The sequence below is a fragment of the Canis lupus genome, chromosome 2, assembly GCF_003254725.2.
Source record: "Canis lupus dingo isolate Sandy chromosome 2, ASM325472v2, whole genome shotgun sequence".
In the NCBI taxonomy this organism is placed as follows: Eukaryota; Metazoa; Chordata; class Mammalia; order Carnivora; family Canidae; genus Canis; species Canis lupus.
In genome coordinates this window covers 35,061,884-35,083,114 of record NC_064244.1, presented here as the reverse complement: position 1 = coordinate 35,083,114, position 21,231 = coordinate 35,061,884, and the positions used below count along the sequence as shown (strand labels likewise).

The 21,231-nt window shown below is 45.9% G+C and overlaps 1 protein-coding gene across 42 annotated transcripts in view; it reads right to left on the bottom strand.

Moving 5' to 3' along the window:
* Positions 1 to 21,231, bottom strand: part of LOC112658945 (protocadherin gamma-C5) — a 202,790-nt gene that overhangs the window by 16,245 nt on the left and 165,314 nt on the right. Inside the window, exon 1 of one of the 42 annotated variants that reach the window (XM_025445305.3) lies at positions 11,949 to 14,707. The exons of 36 other annotated variants lie outside the window; for them this stretch is intronic. In XM_025445305.3, coding sequence (XP_025301090.1) covers positions 11,949 to 14,378 — 2,430 coding nt within the window. In that variant the 5' untranslated portion in view covers positions 14,379 to 14,707. Of the gene's footprint in view, positions 1 to 1,170; positions 3,654 to 7,651; positions 7,679 to 11,948; positions 14,708 to 21,231 lie in introns of those variants that run through there. 5 more of the 42 variants (XM_025445331.3, XM_049097596.1, XM_025445301.3 and 2 more) reach the window with 5 other exon arrangements.

Below are 21,231 nucleotides of genomic sequence, written 5' to 3'. Positions count from 1 at the left end.
CCACTCACGAGGACACCCTGGCATCCGGCAGAGGCTGTGGCTTTCCATCAGGCAGAGAACGAAGAACTTGACAGAATCTCAGAGACTGTGGTCACCTCCCAAAGCCCTGATCCTAGATGGTAGGAACACATAAAGGTTGTGACAGAGCCAAACGCCTATCTCTCTGAGTGTCCAGAGTCCAAGTGCTTCACATTCCTGCCACCTGCCTATCCAACCCTTAAGCCATGGAGTAGCTCAGCCAGCCCCTGAGGCTTTTGGGCTGGAGGCACCGCTGACCTCTGCATAAAGCCCCAGCAGGATAGAGCAGCCTACCACTGCCCTAGAGTTCCCAGACTTATACCCTTGCCAGAGATGACCTGGTCTAGTCCCAGGTGGAGAGGCAGGAAGAGGCTCCTTAGTCCTTGCAGACCCTGGGAAATCACACCATGAGTACCTCTGAGGCCAGCAGCCAGGTGGTTAGGAAGCTGCGAGGGGCCTGGGGACAGTCAGTGAGTGTGAACTTGGCAGCAAGCACTGGTAGTTACATGTGGTATGCATGTAAGCCCAATGCAGGTGTGTGTGTGTGTGTGATGAGGTGAGGCGAGCCCATCGGTGCATGTGGCCAGTGGTGTGTTCTGCAGGGAGGACACACACGAAGCATGAGTGAACACCTATCCTGTCTACAGATACGTTTGCTTGATGGGTGAATAAGGATGGCTGAGAAGAACAGCTGAAGTCACCCATCAAGGGAGTGGAAAGAGGAAAACCTCGAGACTGGCAGAGCAAGCTGCCTCAGGAGTTGGGGAGGCTGGATACAGGCGGAGATTCGTGACTGACTCCACCCAGGACCAGCCTCCCATAACCAAACCCAGCCGTAAAGATTACTGGACCCCAGCCTTTTTTCATTGTGGGTGGCAAAGACTGGCTCTACTTCCCCCTCACCTACAATCACCACCACTTCCTGGTACTCAGAGTCCTAACCCCACTTTGGTGTTCCATGCAATCAGTCCAAAAGGTCCCCCAAATCGTGCAAAATATAGGCAACACTGAGCTCCACGCACCCCTCCATCCCCACAGCCCCCACCCCCACCTGAGAGAGGAGTGGATGCAAATTCAAAGTCCCTTCTATGGATGGGCTGCTTCTCCAAGGCAGCCCACAGGGGTCGCCCTGGGTGGTGTGGAGCCCCTCACCTGGCTCCGCTCCCGCAACGTATTGGAGCGGGACCGGTAGGCATCAGGCTCCAGCCCCAGAGCTGAGGGCTGCTGGACACTGAGGGGCTTTAGAAAAGTGAAGTCACTACCATCTGAGGCTGGCGAGAAGCACGTCCTGTAGCAGTGGCTCTGTGAGTCCGTGGGCCGCAGCGTCACCTCCATGTACTTGAGTGTGCCGTCTGAGCTCACCTGCAGGTTGGGACTAGACTGCTTATAGAAGTCCCGAGAGGGGGAGTCCTGGCGCCTGCAGCACTGGCTCCCACCCCCATTGGCATCTGTGTGCCCCTGAAGGCACTTAGCTGACAGAAAGGTGAAGGTGACTAAGGATAAGAGGCTGATGGCTGCAAGAGCCACAATGAGGTAAAGGGTAAGGTCTGAGCGCTCAGGAGGGTTTGAGAGGAAATCGTTGGATTTGGGCATTTCCTCAGGATCCTCATCCTCCAGAACCAGCAGCACTGTGGCTGTAGAGGAGAGTGAAGGGTAACCGTTGTCCCTCACCAGGATCACAACCTGCTGGGTGTCAGAGTCATCCTCCTGTAAGGCCCGGGCTGTGCGCACCTCGCCAGTATGTGCAGACACCAGGAACAGTCCTGGAGCCGTGGACTGTGGCAACAAGGAATAGGAGAGCCAGGCATTGTGGCCTGCATCAGCATCCACAGCTGTCACTTTGGTGACCAAGGAGCCAGGAGGAGCAGAGCGAGGGAGACGCTGGGGGACAGAGAGTTCCCAGCCGGGTCTTGGGTGCAGCACAGCTGGCGCATTATCATTCTGGTCCAGGACAAACACATGTAGAGATGCGTTAGAATGCAGTGGGGGAGAGCCAGAGTCTCGAACCCCCACCATGACCTGCAGCATTTGCAGCAATTCATAGTCAAAGGTGCGCTGGGCAAAGACTCGCCCATCCTCAGGGTTGACATATACAAAGGAGGAAGCTGGGGCTCCCTGAATCTGACTCCCTACAATGGAGTAGGTGAGGTGGGCATTATCCCCGGTGTCTGGATCTGAGGCAGCCACAATGCAGAGAAGGGAACCTGGAGGCCGGTTTTCTGGGATATAAGCAGTATAGAGCTGTTGGGTAAAGTAGGGTGCATTGTCATTAACATCTGAAATGTTGAGTCTGATGGTGAGATGTGCATGCAGGGGAGGTGAGCCCGCATCACTGGCCAACAGCTCTATAATATAGTGGGATGTGGTCTCCCGGTCTAAAGGCTGGCTGGTTAGTAGTGAGTAGTGGTTCTCAGAAGGCTTAATCTGAAATGGCAGGTCCGGGGAGAGATCAAGGCTCACTTCACCATTTCTACCCGAGTCTCGATCCCGCACATTAAACAAGCCCACTACTGTGCCCACTGGTGTGCTCTCCAGGATAGGATTGACTAAAGAGGCCAGTAGTACTTCTGGGGCATTATCATTGGCATCTCCCACATCCACTTGAATCATACAGTGGCCTTCCATGGCTGGCTGTCCCTGGTCACGGGCTCTTGCATGAATTTCATAGAAACTTGACTCCTCAAAGTCTATGGGACCCAACACATGGATTGCTCCACTGCTAGGGTCTAGGCCAAAGAGATTACGCACTACCTCAGATGTATGGTCTCCAAAAGAATAGTCTAGCTGGCCATTAGTGCCCTCGTCTGGATCCGTGGCATTGAGGCGGAGCAGCAGTGTACCGATGGGGGCATTCTCTGGGAGCCCCACACGTAGAACCGAGGACTGAAAGGCTGGGGCATTGTCATTGACATCCAGCACAATCACAGAGATAAGAGTGGTTCCTGAGCGGGCTGGGACACCCCCGTCCACAGCAGTGAGGACCAGCTGATGTCTTGCCTGGGCTTCACGATCCAGCTGCTGCTCTAGCACCAGCTCTGGGAAGAGCTTCCCATCTTTCAGGGTCTTCACATTCAGAGACAAGTGGCTGCTGGGGCTTAGAGTATAGAAGCTCACGGTATTGGTGCCCACATCCGGATCCTGGGCACTATCTAGCGGGAATCGTGCCCCAAGTGCAGCCGATTCTGAGATGCGTATCTCCCGCACAGAGGTGGCAAAGCTCGGGGAGTTGTCATTGAGATCCAGGATCTCCACCTCTACGCGGATTAGTTCCAGGGGATGTTCAGTCACCACCTGCACTGGTAGCAGGCAGCTTGTACTGGCACCACACAAGCTTTCCCGGTCAATCTTCTGCTTCACTGCCAGAGCACCACTCATCAAGCTCAGGGAAAAATAGTGTTCATTTTCCTCAGACCCCAATCGCAGGCGGCGGCTCAACAGATCTGTCACCTTTAAGCCTAGATCCTGAGCAACATTCCCCACCAGCGTCCCCGGCTCAGACTCCTCCACCACTGAGTAACGAAGCTGCCCGGACACCCAGCCCCAGCAGCACAAGGACAACATGCACAGCACTTGCCATTTCCCAGTGAGCTGTGGGGGTGTCTTGGGCCCCATGACCCAGAAGGTCTTTCCTGGACACTCACTCTATGCTGTCCTGTCTCCAAGGTAGACCCAAGTCTTGGAAATGTAGCAGCTGAAATCTCTTATGTCTCCTTTCAGCCTCTTAAAAACTGCTCCGAGGTTTGTCTGCCTGCAGCAGTTCTTAGTCACCAAATGGCGGGGGTGGGGGGGGATGGGAATTGAATCTGAGTGGAGCTGGGGAACAGGGGGAGGAGAGGTGGGCAGGAAGAACAGATAGATCCCCCACCTCTGCTCTGAGTCTGATTGGCCAAAAAGTCTGTCTGCTCTCAACCAATTATGAAATCTCCTCAATCCTGGAAACCTTAGGAACAGACAAATCTGTGTCAACGAAGCCTCCTACTTCCCCACTCATTTCATGCTGCAGGTTGATTCAGCCCCCTTGGCAGCAAAGCTTGACAGCTCAGATGGTGCTCAACAGGGAAGACAAAGTGGTACAAAACTTCTCAGTGTTCTGTCCCAGCAACTTCCCTTAGGACTTTAGAAGATTCCACTAACTTTGCTTAACCCAACAAAATTCTGTCCTTCCAGGGGAGGTTCCCTGTGAAGCCCATGTGAACCTCCTCCTTCCCCCATCTTGCCAAATGCTGCTAAGTGAGAGATGAGATTTGTTAGGATCCTATAAAGCCTTGTTCTGACTCCCCATCAGTGTTTTGAGGAATCTCAATATCAGCTGATGGGTATAGGACTCAGCTTTTCTGAGATCCATGACTTGAGCTGTGGAATGAGTATGACAGCCTCTGGTTGTCATACTTCTGGGGGATGTTCCTGAGACTGACCCAGGTCACCTGGAAGAAGCTGGGCATGGTTTCCAGGATTTATGGTTTCACCAATTCAGAACTCTACTTAAAGACTCCCAAAGTGGCTATCTCTGAGTTCCTCAGCTACAAACCAGTTTTCTGACATTAAATGGTTTCACTTACATTGCTTTCTCCTCCACCTCCAAAGAAGTAATGCTCCCCTGCCCCCATTATCCCACATCTAGCTCAAATCTCAGTGACTGAGATTCCTGAAGACCTGGAATGAAAAATCTCTGCTTGTACCTTGATGCCTCTCTAACTACCTCGGCTCTCTCCTCTTGGTGCTCTCTGCTGTTTCAAGCAGAGAGTTCTGTCTGTGGTAGGTTAAGGAGTACTTGATACTGTGGGGCAGATATATTAGTCCCCCTCAATTCACTGGGAAATGGTAACCTGGAGTTAAGGTAGTCCAGAACCTGGCCACCTCATTCAGGAAGAGAAAGGAACCTCTTGGGTTTAGGTGACTGCCTGGTATGTCCTACCCTTGTGCAACAGAGCCTTCCATGCTCCCATATGCTGGCAGCATGCTCCCACAATACACTGACTCTTGATCATTACCTTCATCTCTTACACTCGGATAATGGCATAACCCACCACAAGTACTAGTCTGTGACAGCTTTCTGATTATTCACACCACACTTCTAAAGCACACCATCTACCACATAATTACCATTCACTAAGGGTTCGTGTAGAGACACCAAGACATGACCCAGCCATATGCCTGGATCAGAATAACCCTCAAGCGTTGGCTGAGCCTGCAAAGGTCTCACCTCTAGCCCATACAGAAGATCAGAGGGTGGGCAGCTTGGGCGAACAGGCTCCCCTGCCATAGGTGCACTTGGTGACTTCACCATCATGAAGCTATCGCTCCGAGTGGGCGCAGAAGCCAAGGGTGTGCAGCCATGAGAGTGGCCACCCACATCAACAAACTTGATAGGATCATCTGACCCTAGCTGGATTCGAAGGATCCCATTGGAAGGGGGAAGCCCCTCCCTCCTTCGAGATCGGGTGAGACAGGCACAGGTGCCAGCAGGAAAGCACGTCACTCCACAGGCAGCCCCACGCAGACACTTTGAGAGCAGTGCCACAAAGGAGCCAAAGGAGACAAAGCAAATTGCCACTAGCGATACAGCCAAGTAGAGGGTCAGGCGGGATTCTCCTTCTCTTGGGGCTGAAGATTCTCGAAGATCAGGGACAACTGGATGAGTATCTTCCTCCAAGGACACTAGAAGAGTAACAGAGGTAGAGAGTGGTGGGCTACCACTATCCTTTACCACAATGACCAGCTTCTGTGGTGGGAGATCAGCTGGGATGGGAACTGCTGTCCGTACCTCCCCAGCATAGCGAGAGACTGCGAACAGGCTGGGGTCCGGCGCCTCCAGGAGCTGATAGGAAACCCAAGCATTGTAACCTGAATCCAAGTCCACGGCAGTCACCTTTGTGACTAGATGGCCAGCACCAACTGATGGAGGCAGTGCTTGAGGACATAAGGAACCAGGCCGGGCCCTAGGGCGGAGCACCGCTGGGGCATTGTCGTTGAGGTCCAGCACAAAGAGACGAACTGTCACAGTGCTACTAAGAGGTGGGTTGCCTCGATCTCGGGCCTGTACCTCAAACTGCAGTGTCTGTGTTTGCTCATAGTCAAAGGATCGAGTAGCATGAACAGCTCCTGTCTGGGGGTTCAGAGAGATAAAAGAAGAAGCTGAAACATCTCGATTTCTGGGCTCCAGGAGAGAGTAGGAGATAAGCGCATTCAAGCCAGAGTCTGGATCAGAGGCTGCAAGGGAACAAAGCAGGTCCCCTGGGCGATTGTTCTCAGGAACAAACACCTCATGTGACCTCTGGAAGAAAGAGGGTGGGTTATCATTCACATCTGAAATATTGAGGAAAATAGTCCTCTGGGTACTCAGAGGAGGATTCCCAGCATCAGAAGCAGTGACCATAATGTCATAGCTGGATTTGGCCTCTCTGTCCAAGGGCCCAGCAGTTACCAGGGAGAATTGGTTCCTGAAGGCAGATTTGAGGGCAAATGGCAGGTGGTCTGGAATACGGAGGCTCACGTCTCCGTTTGACCCTGAGTCAGGGTCCTGTACACTGATGAGTGCCACTACAGTCCCGGGTTCTGCACTCTCTGGAAGAGTCCCAAGCTCCGAGGTCACTGTGATGTGTGGGGCATTGTCATTTACATCTAGGAGATCCACCCGAAGGCTGCAATGTTGCTCCATGGCTGGAGAACCCCCATCACGAGCCCGAATATCAAATTCATAGTAATTCTCACTCTCAAAGTCTAGGGGCCCCTGAAGGGTAAGCTTTCCAGTAGTAGGGTGAAGGCTAAAGAGGTTTCTCACACGATCAGGGGTGTGACCACTGAAAGAAAAGGTGACGTTACCACTGGGACCCAGGTCTGGGTCAGAGGCATTGAGCTGGATGAGCAGCATGCCGGCTGGGGCACTCTCCAACACGCTAATCCTGTAGCTGGATTGCTGGAAGGCTGGGGCGTTGTCATTCACGTCCAGCACTGATACCCGGAGCTCTGCGGTGCCAGATCTCGGGGGGTTCCCTCCATCCACAGCAGTCAGCACCAGGCGGTAGTCTGATTGCTTCTCTCGATCCAAAGGCTTCTCCAGGAGCAGCTCTGGGACCAGGCTGCCGTCGCTGCGCTTCTTGACATCCAGTGCAAAGTGTTCATTGGAGCTTAGTCTATAGCTGCTGATAGAATTGCTCCCCACATCTGCATCCTGAGCCTTTTCCAAGGGGAAACGCTGTCCTGGAGGAGCTGCCTCCCCAATTTCCAAGTCCAGCTGCTGCCGAGGAAATCGGGGGGCGTGATCATTCACATCCACAATCTCTACCTCCGCTCGGTACATTTCTAAAGGCCCTTCAGTTACAAACTCCAGGGGCACGATGCAGCTGGCACTGAGTCCACACAGTGCCTCTCGATCAATTGGATTCTTGATGAGCAGGGCTCCGCTGTCCAAATCCACACGGAAGTGTCTTTGGTTCACCTCTCCAGCAACCTGCAGCCTACGAGCTGACAGACTCTCTGTATCCAGCAGGAAATCTTGGGCGACATTCCCTACAAAAGTCCCTTCCTGTGACTCCTCTGGGACCGGGTAGCGGATCTGCCCACAAACGTAACCCAGGTGGCAAATGAGGAACAAAAGGGTAGCCCCCCAGCAGATTTCTACCCAGCTTCCCACCTTGCGGAGCATTGCTGCTTCCCGCTATTCCTCTACCTGGTCCTGGGAAGCAGAAGAAGCCGACCCGCCCCAAACGGCAACAGCAGCTGGAGACACCTATCTCTCTTTCGTGGCGCCAGCTCTGGCGGGGCTGGGCCGGCACCGCAAGGGTTACGCGCCGTTTTTGCTGGTGGCGGGGTAGATTTGTCTGCCTTCCACCACCCGATTGGCGGACAGCAGCTCCTGGGCTCAGCCAATAGGCTGAGCAGAGAACATCCCAACAGCAGCAGGGTTAATGCGTCGCAGAACTGGAGGAAAAAAAAACCCAAAACAAAAAACCACCTATATTTTCGCCTTCCTCCCACTCAACAGCATTTCTTTCTGTAGGTTTATTATCTCTATGAAAGGCAGACAACATGTATGTGTGTTCTTTTTCCCCCTAACACACCAATTTCCCCCGCCCTTTTTTGAGGGGGTGGGGGGAACAGACAGCCAGAGCCCTAGCAACCTGCAGCCCAGAGAGGAGTAGCCATTTGAGACTGGTCACTTTGTTCAAGCCAGTGTTGTCATCCACCAATATTCTAAATGGGTAGCGTCTGCCTCAATCTGGTTGTTTTAAAGCAACAGCTAATTAGAAGCAGTGCCATACACTCAGAATTCTGCCCCTCTGCAGATTATTCAGAAACATATCCATCCCTTTGCAGATAAAACTTACACATTAATGTAGCCAATTAAATTTATGCAGTGCACGTTTTTGTTGTAACAGGAGGCACAGTAGAAACCAAATCTCTCTTATTCAGACACTAGCTAGTGATATACTGAATCACCATTCATTGATTTCAAGGACAGTTTAGAAGATGAAGCAAGGAGGGAGCCAGGAGAGGGAGATGTTCCAAATCAGTAAAGAATCAGTGTGTCTGCGAGGCACACTAAGGACTAGATCTCATTACCTGGCAGAATGCTAATGCTCACAGATTTAATAGCTTCCTTGAATGATTGAGATCAGCAACTAACAGCACCATGTCCACGAATCCCCTTTATTTGATACCATGGTATGCTTGATTTGTTGTTAATTTACCAAGAGAGACAGTTTCAAACAGCAAGCCTTTCACTTGGCCCCAGGGGGCCTCTTGGAGCTGGAGACTGGGTTTACTCTACTCCCTCCCTGATTAAGACCCTCTCAGGAGTCTGCTACCACCTTGCATACACAGAGAAACACAGATCATCTCACACTGTAGTTACCTGCAAACTATAATCCTAGTGACAAACACATCAAAGCACAAAGAGAAAAATCCAGCCTGATTTGTACATAAGATTTCTTAACTCATCTGAATCCTTACCTAGGACACCACAGGCTGTGAAAACCAGCAGCAAAGCAAAAGTTTCTTACCCTCCCCAGATTTTTAATCAAATTTGTAATCCTTAGGAATATGCTTCTGACTTTGGTGAGGCCAAAAACCTATATTCTTGTCTGAAAGAGAGGGATCTGGGTTTCTGTGACCTATTTTATTGATAGGTGCCAGGATAATCTCTCTAAAACAAAACAAAACAAAAAAACCCTAGATGCATCATACATACTTGAGTCCAAAATTTTGTAGTGACCATCACTGCTACAGAATAAAATCAAAACTCCTGGGCCTGGCCTAAAAGTAACTCAAGATCTAACTCCTGCCTACTTGCAGCACCTGATCTCTTGCCAAGACTGTTTTACAAATGCAATTTAAGGTCTAGCAATAATGTAATATTATCCATCTGCATGAAATTTCCTGCAAGGGCCCTTTTCCTGCTTCTCTTTTATTTCTCAACTTAAGTTCTTAGCTCTCAGCTCAACTTTTAGTTCTCAGCTCAAGCATCACCACCTCTATGAAGTCTTCCTCATTTCCCCAAGATGGCTTAGGTGTTTCTTTCTCTTTGCTCCAGATAGCCTCTTGTGTTATGCAGATTTCACTGTCTTTTTTTTAGAAGATTTTATTTTTTCCTGAGAGACACAGAGAGGCAGAGACACAGGCAGAGGGAGAAGCAGGCTCCATGTGGGGAGTCTGATGTGGGACTCAATCCCAGGACCCCAGGATCACAATCTGAACCAAAGGCAGACGCTCAACCACTGAGCCACCCAGTGCCCCTCTTTTATTTTTTTTTCATGTCTGTTTGCTATGGTACTCTATATACCATATTGACAGGAAGTGTGTCTTTTCATCTTTTACAGTGTCTGCACATACGGATGCTCAATAAATGGTGAATTATTGTTATTTATTAGTTCAACAAATATTTATTGAATACTTAACACTTTACATGAGTATATTCACTATGTTTTATATGCCTTACTTTTAACTTACACAATTATTTTGAAAGATGTCATCTGTATTTTAGAGATGAAGAAACAAGTTCAAAGAGGTTAAGAGATGTGCCTAAAGCTAAACAACTATTATGTGCGGTACTAGGAATCCCCCTACTCCCAACCCTGGTTTGTCTGGAAAGAAACGAAGTCTCTTTCTATAACATCTTAAATGATATTTTCTACTAGTTTGTCATCTGTATGACTATAAACTGGCCTTTTACTCATGCCTTTCAGATCCAAGAACTACACCTCTTTTAGGTCTTAATATCTGCAAGTTAACACTCAAACCAACAAGCATATGGTTGACAACTGGCATTGGCACATCCTAAAGCCTTAATCCCACATATCCCTGACTTATGCTAGGTGTGTGATTCTCCCATCTTTACAAGGTAAAAACAGCTTTATTGAGATATAGTTCACATACCATATAATTCATTCATTTAAGGTGCACAATCTGATGGTTTTTAGTATATTCACATAGACTAAAAGGATACAACCATCACCACAGTCTAATTATAGAACATTTTTTGTCATCCCTCAAAGAGGTTCCATACCCATTGCCCAGCTCTAGATTTTTAAATAGCTGCCCAGCTGCTAGTGGTTTAGGAAGATTTTATCTTTATTTTTTTTATTTTTTATTTTTTTTAAGATTTTATCTTTAGATGACTAAAGCATCCTCTTAGGTCTTCCCCACCTTGCTCCTCTTATTTTTAAAACACATTTATTTGAGGTAGCACACAATGCTACCTTAGTTTCAGGTATAACCATAGCAGTTCAACAAGTTGATAGAGCTATTCTATACATTTTAAGGTTGGGAAATAACAGAATTTTCTAAGTTCAGCCTGACCCATTAAGTCTGGTTCTATGAACACCAGAACTACATTTTGCTTCATAAATGGGTTGATAAGACTTGTAGATTCTAGAGCAGTAGTTTTTCAAACTAGTCTGCACCTTAGAATCACTTGGGGACCTTCAAGAAATACTGATCTCTGCGTCTCACACCCAGAGATTGTGCTTTAATTGGTCTGGGGTATGACCCCTTTTTAAGAGGTCCCCAGGTAATTCTAGTGTGCAACCAAGTTTAAGAACACTGTTCTAGGGAAAATGCCAGTTGTTTTCCAGTCTGACAGCTGCTTCTTTCTGGCTGTTATCTTTCCTTAGCGTTTCCATTTTTGCCTCTACTTTGTCATTTTTGGCTATCTCCAGATTTTCTCATTTCCAAGGTGTGTTTAAGATTTGAGGTAGGTAAAGGATAAAAATAATAATAGTAATAACTAAGAATTTTTTTTAACACTTATGGTACACCTCGCTTTGAGATTAACCTGGCCAAGGACCCATAGCTGATGAGTAGTGGAGCCCCATCTAACTGCCAAATCTAAGGGTTAATAACAATAACATACTTATTAGTAATAAAATAACAGTGGTTCTCTCCCACAGCTGGAAGTGTGTATAGGTTTTGCTCCAAGACAAAAGCCTTGTAGTTACCTGCACACCAGCCTAAATAAATAAAAGCTTTACCTTTCCCAAGATACAAATTTACCTACCTTTTACGTTGTATAAATACTTAAGAAAAATATGCTGGAAGGATAGAGAATAACACTGGGGGTACAAAAGAATTTTCAATTTGCACTGTATGTTCTTTTGGATTGTCTGGGTTTATTTTCAAAATAAATGATTACTTTTACTTTTTTTTTTTAATGGTGGTTATATGTTTAGGTTTGGGGATTCACGTTAGTTATTATTCCTTTATACTCTTCTCTAGTTTCCAAATTTTCTATAACATGCATGCATTTCTACTATAACATAAAAATATTTTGTAAGTAATGTACACATTATTTCCAGCAGTGTATTTGAATTAAAATTTAAAGTATGCCTAGAATTTTATTTCCTTCATAGAAAATCATCTGAGAACAAGGTATGGGATCTGTACAGGAAAAGGAAAATTATCAGTAAACCATTAATTTTAATGCTAACCCTTACCTGTCCGGGAGGGGAGCTCTCTGCACCCAAAACTTGCCTATAGAACACAGGATCACAGCTCCTCAGGGTGTTCTGGTGGCTGGTCAGTGGGCTGGCAGCCCCAGCTTTCTTCAGCAGTGGGTCACTGTGGCGTGAGTCAGTGGTAAGGTACACCTGGTGGTAAAGGTGCGGTGGCATCAGGCCACTCCGCACGGCATCTGCATGTAGAGAGGACACTGGTGTTCGGTACAGGGAGCTCACTGGAGCTCGGTACAGGTGCTTGGACTGTTTCCACTTGTAAACTTTGAATATAATCACTCCCAATACTGTGACTGCAAACCCCACAGAAACCAGGATTAGAGAGAGGAGTAGATAAAAGGTGAGATTTTTATTCTGCTCCCGAGGGCCAGAGCCGGAGGGGAACTCAGCCCGGGCTTCAGGAGATTCCTCAGTTACTGACACAGTCAGGGTTGCCGTGGTGGACAGTGATGGCTCCCCATTGTCTTTGATCAAGACCATAAGAGTCTGCCTGGGCACATCTGTGTCCTGGACTGGGCGGGAAGTGCTGACTTGACCTGTGTGAAGCCCCACAGCAAAAAGGCTTTGGTTGGAGGCTCCCAGGAGGCTGTAGCAGAGCCAGGCATTGTGCCCTGCATCAGGGTCCCAGCCTACCACCCGTGTGACCACATGACCAGCAGCAGTAGATCTGGGCAGCATCTCCACCGAAGCCCGGCCAGGCCGGGGGTATAAGACCTGGGGGGCGTTGTCATTGCGGTCAGTGACAAATATATTCACGCTGATGTTGGTGGTCAGGACTGGAGTGCCCCCATCAGTGACGTAAACTGTTATTTCAAATTCTCGTCGATCTTCATAATCCAGGGATACTAAGGATGACACAATGCCATTGTCGCGATTTATTGTGAAATAGCGGCCCACTAGCCCATTTTCAGTTCCTTGCTCCAAGAGAAAGAAGGAAAGGTGGGCATTCTGCGGGGCATCTGGGTCCCAGACACTTAGGTTTAGTATTGGAACCCCAGGGATGTTATTTTCCTCAACATAAACATCATAAGAGGATTGGGAAGACTGTGGAGGGTTGTCGTTGATGTCAGATACTTGTACCCGCACGACTGTAAGAGCTGAGAGGGAAGGGGTTCCTGCATCTCGAGCGGTGATGCTGAGGTTGTATTCTGGGACAGTCTCACGATCCAGGGCTACGCTGGTTTTCAAAGTAAAATAATTCTTGAGGGAAGAAGTAAGGCTGAAGGGGAGACCTGGAGGAACCTCACAAGTCACCAATCCATTCTCCCCAGCATCCAGATCAATCACGCTGAGCAAAGCAATGACAGTTCCAAGAGGGGCATCCTCGGGGACTGGGCTGTACACAGAGGTGACTGTGATCTCTGGGGCATTGTCATTCACATCCACAACCTCTACTAAAACTTTGCAATGTGCCCCTTCTGGAGTGGCACCTTTGTCTTTGGCCTGTATGTAAATCTCGTGGAGCTTTGTGTCTTCGAAGTCCAGGAGACCCTTGATTGTCAGCATACCCGTTACAGGGTCTAAGGAGAACAGGTCTCGCACACTGGCGCGGTTGTGGTTGCCAAAAGAGTAAATTATTTCACCATTGGGGCCTTCATCCAGATCGGTTGCATGAACTTGAACCACGACAGTGCCGGGGGGTGCATCCTCCAGGACACTCGCGCGGTACAAAGACTGATTGAAGGCGGGTGCATTGTCATTCGCGTCCAGCACAGTGATACGAATGGGAAGGGTGGCGGATCGAGCCGGGGTTCCTCCATCCAAAGCCGTCAGCACCAACTGGAGACTTGGCTCTCGCTCCCAATCAAGGCCGCGCTCCAGCACCAGCTCCGCATACTTGGTGCTGTCCTCTCGCGTCTGAACGCGAAGCGCAAAGTACTCATTGAGGCTCAGCTCATAGGTTTGTAAAGAGTTGCTTCCTACATCAGGATCATGCGCGCTCTCCAGCGGGAAGCGCGTGCCTGGGGCCACCGCCTCGCTAATCTCCAATTTCATTTCCCGTGTAGGGAAAGTGGGATTGTTGTCGTTAATATCCTGGACCACCACTTCTGCGCTGAACAGCTCTAGTGGGGTCTCCACTACCAGCTCCAGAGTTATGGTACAGGAGGGCAATGTCCCGCAAAGCTCCTCTCGATCCAGGCGGTCGTTCACGAACATCTCTCCAGTCTTCCGGTTCACCTCAAAGAACCTTCGGCTAGCTCCGGGCAACACCTGGAGCCTACGGGTTGACAGGCTGCCGAGATCCAAACCAAGGTCCGTGACCACGTTGCCCACTGCAAAACCTTTCTCTCTCTCCTCCAGGATCTCATAGCGAACCACCGCAGAACCCTTGTGCAAAGCACCAAGCAGAAACAAAATTCCCACCACTTTCCCGGTGCTTACCAGTCCGCTCCTGCAGGCCTCTGAGACCATCTCACTCAAAGGTAGTTCTTCTTAGCGGGGTCCAGATCTTTCCGGCTTTTTCGCTGAGAAACTTTCAGCGGGTTAGCGCTTGAGCGCAGGGCGCGGAGTCGGACATGGCTTTCTGGATGCCGTTGATTTGCTCGCCGGCTGTTCAGTCTCTGCCTCATCCCAGGGCGCGGAGAGGGGACGGGCCGGGACCGGATCTCCAGCGTCTTCATTGGCCGACAGCGGCACGCAGAGTCCCAGCCAATAACTGCACGAAGAATGCGCTAGCGCCGGGCTCTCCAAGCGCAGGACAAACGCTACGACAGAAACTTCACTTTCCTTTGGATTCTTTCCAGAGTAAGGCCAAAGTGCCTTCCTTGGCAGTTGTGTGTATATCTGTATACCTATCTTAGCCTGGAAAGCCAACTGCAGAGCGATGAAGCTGGCCGTTCTGCAAGTTTTCAAACTGAGCCAAGGCCTATTCTACATTTTATTTTATTTTTTTATAAATTTATTTTTTATTGGTGTTCAATTTGCCAACATATAGAATAACACCCAGTGCTCATCCCGTCAAGTGCCCACCTCAGTGCAGGTCACCCAGTCACCCCCCCAACCCTCGCCCACCTCCCCTTCCACCACCCCTAGATTCGTTTCCCAGAGTTAGGTGTCTTTCATGTTCTGTCTCCCTTTCTGATATTTCCCACTCATTTTTCTCCTTTCCCCTTTATTCCTTTTCACTATTTTTTATATTCCCCAAATGAATGAGACCATATAACGTGTGTAAGTGACAAGAAGGGAGGGTCAAAACAAACCTAAAAAGGCACAACACTGCCCAGAAAAACACAAATTTGGTTAGTCAGAGGGCTAGGTAAATCCTACCTAACTGGACTCTACATGTAAGGGGGCATTTAACATTTCTCTGGAAATGTGAATAATTTCAGCTTTATCTTTTACCTAATGAGACTGTACAATTCTGTTACTTTTTCAGTAGAGAAAATCAACAGGAGCCACTCTTTGTTTAACTGTTTTATGAAATTTAAAATTAGAGTTTCTTTTAAAAGTGAATGTTTAGATCTCATTTCTTTTTTTTTAAGATTTATTTATTTATTTATTCATGAGAAACACACACAGAGAGAGAGAGAGAGAGAGAGAGAGAGAGGCAGAGACACAGGCAGAGGGAGAAGCAGGCTCCATGTAAGGAGCCTGATGTGGGACTCGATCCAGGGTCTCCAGGATCACACCCTGGGCTGCAGGCGGCACTAAACCGCTGCGCCACCAGAGCTGCCCTAGATTTCATTTCTTAAGAACCAGAGAGCAACATGACATTTCCCTATCCCGTCTTTCAAAACAAGCATAAAGCATAATCCCAAATGCTTCTTTTTACATGATCAATCCATTTCTCAACATCCTGTGTTCATATGCCACAAAGAGAGGTTGCATTGCTAAAAAAAATAAAAATAAAAATAAAAAGGATAATATCCCCCTCCCTCCAAAACAGAAAAAATCCAGGCCTATTTATCACCTTTACAAAAATGACTGAGATACAGCAGCAAAGCTTCATAGTCTTCAGAGAATACAAAAGTCTTTAACCCATAGAATAAAGAGCCTTGAGTTTTCTGCATTTAGGATTATAATTCATGAAACAAACAAAATAGCAATGATTAGGATAATACATAAGAGAATCAAGTATGAAATAAGCTAGCTAAGTTGTACATTCTCACAGGATTTCTGGGTTTCTTATCTTATAAAATGAATAAGGCAGGTAAAATGCCTGGCATAGAGTAAGCCTCTATTACTGATGCAAATCACTCCATTAACTATGAGATGTAAAGTTTTAGAGCCTTATACTATTTCTGTATACTTGTCTTGGACATCACTTTGATTGCATACAGTCCTTTCTGAAGTATGAATAAACCATGAGGCAGGGAAATAGGTTAGATAAATCAGTATATAGAGGGTACTTACTGAAGAGATGAAAAGCCCTATTTGACCTCTTTCTCCATGTCCTCAATACTTTATCTTTTAAACCCTCTAATTTTAAATACTATGACAATTGACCAAGAAGAATGATGGGCATCAAAGACAGAATATAGTCTATGGAATATGTTTAGAATATAGAATATAGCCTAGTCACTTGTTACTCAAAGTGTGAGCCAAGAACCAATGGCATAGGCATCACCTAGGAGCTTGTCAGAAATGCAGAAGTGCTCCACTCTGTACCTACTGGCCAGATTTTGATTTAACAAAATACCTGTGTGATCTAATGAACATTAGGGTTTGAAAAACACTGATCTGTGGTTTATTTGGAAATGTACTGATTTATCATTTTTTTTCCATTCACCATGACTTAATTACAACATGGCTTCTCATTTAAAAGCTGAAATAGTTTTCCCACTTATAATAAGATCCACAGTTTTCTTAAGACCTCTTTATAAGCCAGCAGAACCCTCTTGGATCCATTTTCCACAGTAGCCACAATGACCTTAAAACATTTTTAAAAATATTTATTTATTTGACAGAGTGTACAAGCGGGGGTAGGAGCAGAGGGAGAGAATCTCAAGCACACTCCATGCTGAACATGGAGCCCAACCCTGAGCAGGATGCCATGACTCTGAGGGCATGACCTGAGCTGAAACCAAGAGTTGGACATTCACCTACTGAGCCACCAAGTGTCCTTGATCTTAAAGTTTTAATAAGATGATACAATTATCCAGCTGAAAACTCCTCAGTAGCATCTCACTGCTCTTGAAATAAAATACCAAATCCTTTGCACAGTATCTAAATCCTCATGTCTTCTCTTGACACTCCATTATAAGGTATGGTCATCAGCCAAGCTTTCTTGTGCCCCAGAGCCTTTACAAAGGATACTCCTCTCCTAGGAAAGCTGCTCTCCCCTCCCTCCCTTTGCTTTGCTAATTTCTATGAATCTTTCAGATCTCACTTTAAATGCTATTTCCTAATAGAGGTCTTCCACTAAACTCCAGTTAAAACCAGGATTCTTTGTTATATTCTCAGAGCACCTTATATTTTCCTTTGTTGAACAATTTTAGAACTTAATATTTTAGAATTTAATATTTCATAATTTTTTTCATTTATTTATGATAGTCACACACACAGAGAGAGAGAGGCAGAGACATAGGCAGAGGGAGAAGCAGGCTCCATGCACCGGGAGCCTGACGTGGGATTCGATCCCGGGTCTCCAGGATCGCGCCCTGGGCCAAAGGCAGGAGCTAAACCACTGCGCCACCCAGGGATCCCGAATTTAATATTTTATAATTATTTATTGTTTAAGCATAATGTCTGCTTCTTCCACTAAAAAAAAAAAAAAAGCTGTAGGAGGTTGAGACCATGGCTGTTTTGACAACCACTTATATCCCTGGCATCTAGTACAGTAGGCACTTACTACTGAGCTTCTCCCTCCCCCTACTTTATTAAAGTATACTTGAGGGCAACCTGGGGGGCTCAATCATTTAAGCATCTGCTTAATGAGGGTTCTGGGATCGAGCCCTAGGTTGGCTCCCTGATCAGCAATAGAATATACTTTTCCACCTCCTTCTCTCCCTCCCTGCCACTTGTGTTCTCTCTCTCTCTCTCTCTCTCTCTCTCAAATAAATAAAATCTTAAAAAAAATAACTGACAAATATAATTGTAAAATTTAAGGTGTAAACATGGGACACCTGGGTGGCTCCGTGGTTGAACTGCCTTCGGCTCAGGAAATGATCCTCAAGTTCCAGGGTCAAGTCCTGCATTGGGCTACCTGCATGGAGCCTGCTTTTCCCTCTGCCTCTCTCTCTGTGTCTCTCATGAATAAATAAATAAAATCTAAAAAAAAAAAAGGTGTAAACATGATGTTTTACTATATTATAAAATAATTACCAGAACATAATTAACACATCCATCACTGCCATCGGTTACTGATGTGTGTGTGTGTAGTGAGAACAATTATGCTGAGTGAAATAAGTCAATCGGAGAAGGACAGACATTATGGTCTCATTCATTTGGGGAATATAAAAAATAGTGAAAGGGAATAAAGGGGAAAGGAGAAAAAATGAGTGGGAAATATCAGAAAGGGAGACAGAACATGAGAGACTCCTAACTCTGGGAAATGAACAAGGGGTGGTGGAAAGGGAGGTGGGCGGGGGGTGGGAGTGACTGGGTGACGGGCACTGAGGGGGGCACTTGATGGGATGGGCACTGGGTGTTATGCTATATGTTGGCAAACTGAACTCCAATTAAAAAATATGTACAAAAAATTGATTAATTTTAAAAAAGATACACTCTCAGCAAATTCCAAATATATATTACAGTACTGTTAACTACAATCAATATACTATACATTAGAGTCCTAGAATGTATTCATCTAGTAAATTTGACCAACATATCTCTATATCTAATGCTTATTAACACAGCAATTTTTATGCCAGTGGCCTAGTAATCAAAAAATGCACTAAGGATTACATACAATCAATTTTATGCATTCATTTTCCCTAAGTGTATGCATTTTTTGGAAGATACCGTCACTCTTTCAAGCTACCAGTAGGCCTAACGAAACTATTTCTTAACCTAATTATTTGAAAAACAAAATACAGTTTGCTAAAGAGACAAATAAGGTGTGGTAAAATTCACACTAGAGAAAAAAACAAAGATAGGATTGGATGCTTTATGTGCTGCCTTTATTAAGGGCAAATGGAAGCACTAATGTTATGGGATCAACACAATTTTACGATATCCTTTCTTTCTTTTCTATAATTTTTTAAATGAATATTTCGTTTATTTATTTATTTGAAGGAAAGAAAGAGAACACAACCAAGGGGAAGGGCAGAGGGAGTGGGGAAACCAAATTCCCCGCTGAGCAGGGAGCCCAATGTGGGGCTCAATTCCAGGACTCCAGGATCATGACCTAAGCTGAAGGCAGATGCTTAACCAACTTAGCCACCCAGGTGCCCCTCTTTTCTATTACTTCAAGAGAGCTTCTGATCAATGAGATACAGCAAAGACAATTTTATTTTATTTTTTAAGATTTTATTTATTTATTCATGAGAGACAGAGAGAGAGAGAGAGACAGAGACAGAGATACAGGCAGTGGGAGAAGCAGGCTCCATGCAGGGAGTCCAACATGGGGCTCAATCCTGGCTCTCCAGGATCACACCCCTGGGCTGAAGGCGGTGCTAAACCGCTGAGCCACCCGGACTGCCCAAAGACAATTTTAAAACAGAAAGTAAATATATTACAGTTGTCAAGAATGAAGCCTAAATGTCGAAAGACCTGAGTTTCACTACTGGATATTATACTTAGTGGCTGTGTAACCATGAAATTCTTATTTTTTTTAAATTTTTATTTATTTATGATAGTCACACAGAGAGAGAGAGAGAGGGGCAGAGACATAGGCAGAGGGAGAAGCAGGCTCCATGCACCGGGAACCCGATGTGGGATTCGATCCTGGGTCTCCAGGATCGCGCCCTGGGCCAAAGGCAGGCGCTAAACCGCTGTGCCACCCAGGGATCCCCGAAATTCTTATTTTTAATTTCTTTTTAATTTTCTTTATATATAAAATGGGAATAATAATAGCACCCCTTAACACAACCACTGACATTTCAAACTGTTAATATTCTAATAGCTTTATACTTATCACAGAGTTCACCTAGACAATGATTTTTAGTAAATTTATAGTTATGCAGTCAACACCACAATCCAGTTTTACTATATTCCCATCACCCCAAAAATGCCTTAATCATGTCTGCAGTCAATTCTTGCTCCTTACCCCTAGCCTCAGGCAACCGCTGAGTCAAAAAACCCAAGTCCAGGGTGCCTGGCTGGCTCAGTTGGTAAGGCATGCAACTCTTGATCTTGGGGTTTTGACTTCAAAACCCCACATTGAGTGCAGAGATAACTTAAAAGTAAAACCTTCTTTAAAAAAATCCCCAAGTCATTCTTAACATCTTTTTCTATATTCCCACATTCAGTTAGCTACCAGGACATGCCAATGCTTACTATGTCCAAAATGTATTTTGACTCTATCAATTACTTTCCCTCTCTACTGCTACTACCTAAGTCAAATACCTTAAATACTGTCCTATGACTGGTTGACTAATTTGTAAGGCCAATGAAAAATGAAAACAGAGGGCTCCTTGTTTAAAAATTAAATATTTCAAGACAGTAACAGCAGGGCATTAGCCAAAATTCAGGGCCCTTCTAAGAAAGGGGACCGATGTGACTGCATAGATCATGTTCACAAAGCTGGCTTTGCCTGGCACAGAGGAACCTCTCCAAAAACGTGTCCTAATATCTTTTTTAAGCATTGGGTAACTACATCATCATCATCATCTTCATATTATTATTATTATTATCATCATCAACGTATTATTTATAAAACAAAATGTGTCCTAATATCTCTTTTAAATATTAGGTAATAAATCATATTATTATTATTTATATTATTCATATATTGTTTATATTATTTATTCTCAGAGGATCAGTAATATCAGAAAATCCTGCTCCTGGTACTGCTAAATTATTGCATTCAAGGAAGTTGTATTATCCCCTTAAAATCCTAAATATCACCTAGTAGTCTTTCAATTTAACTTAATTTGCCTAATTGAGAAATATTCTAAGGTCAAATTAAGGCATCACTTAAGGAGAACTAGTATAAAAACAGATAACCAATAGATTCATTAGACATGTACCACAATTTACAGAAGTTGGTGAATAAGCTAGAGTTTAGCCATAATATTTACCTGATGTTTATTTACATGAAAAAATATCTTGCATACTTTGATTTGAAAAGATCTATGAATCTTAAGAATAAGTTTTCTAAGACCTTCATTCTTTCTCCCCTCAGAACAAGAAGAAATTATCTCATCAATAAAAAACAAAACAC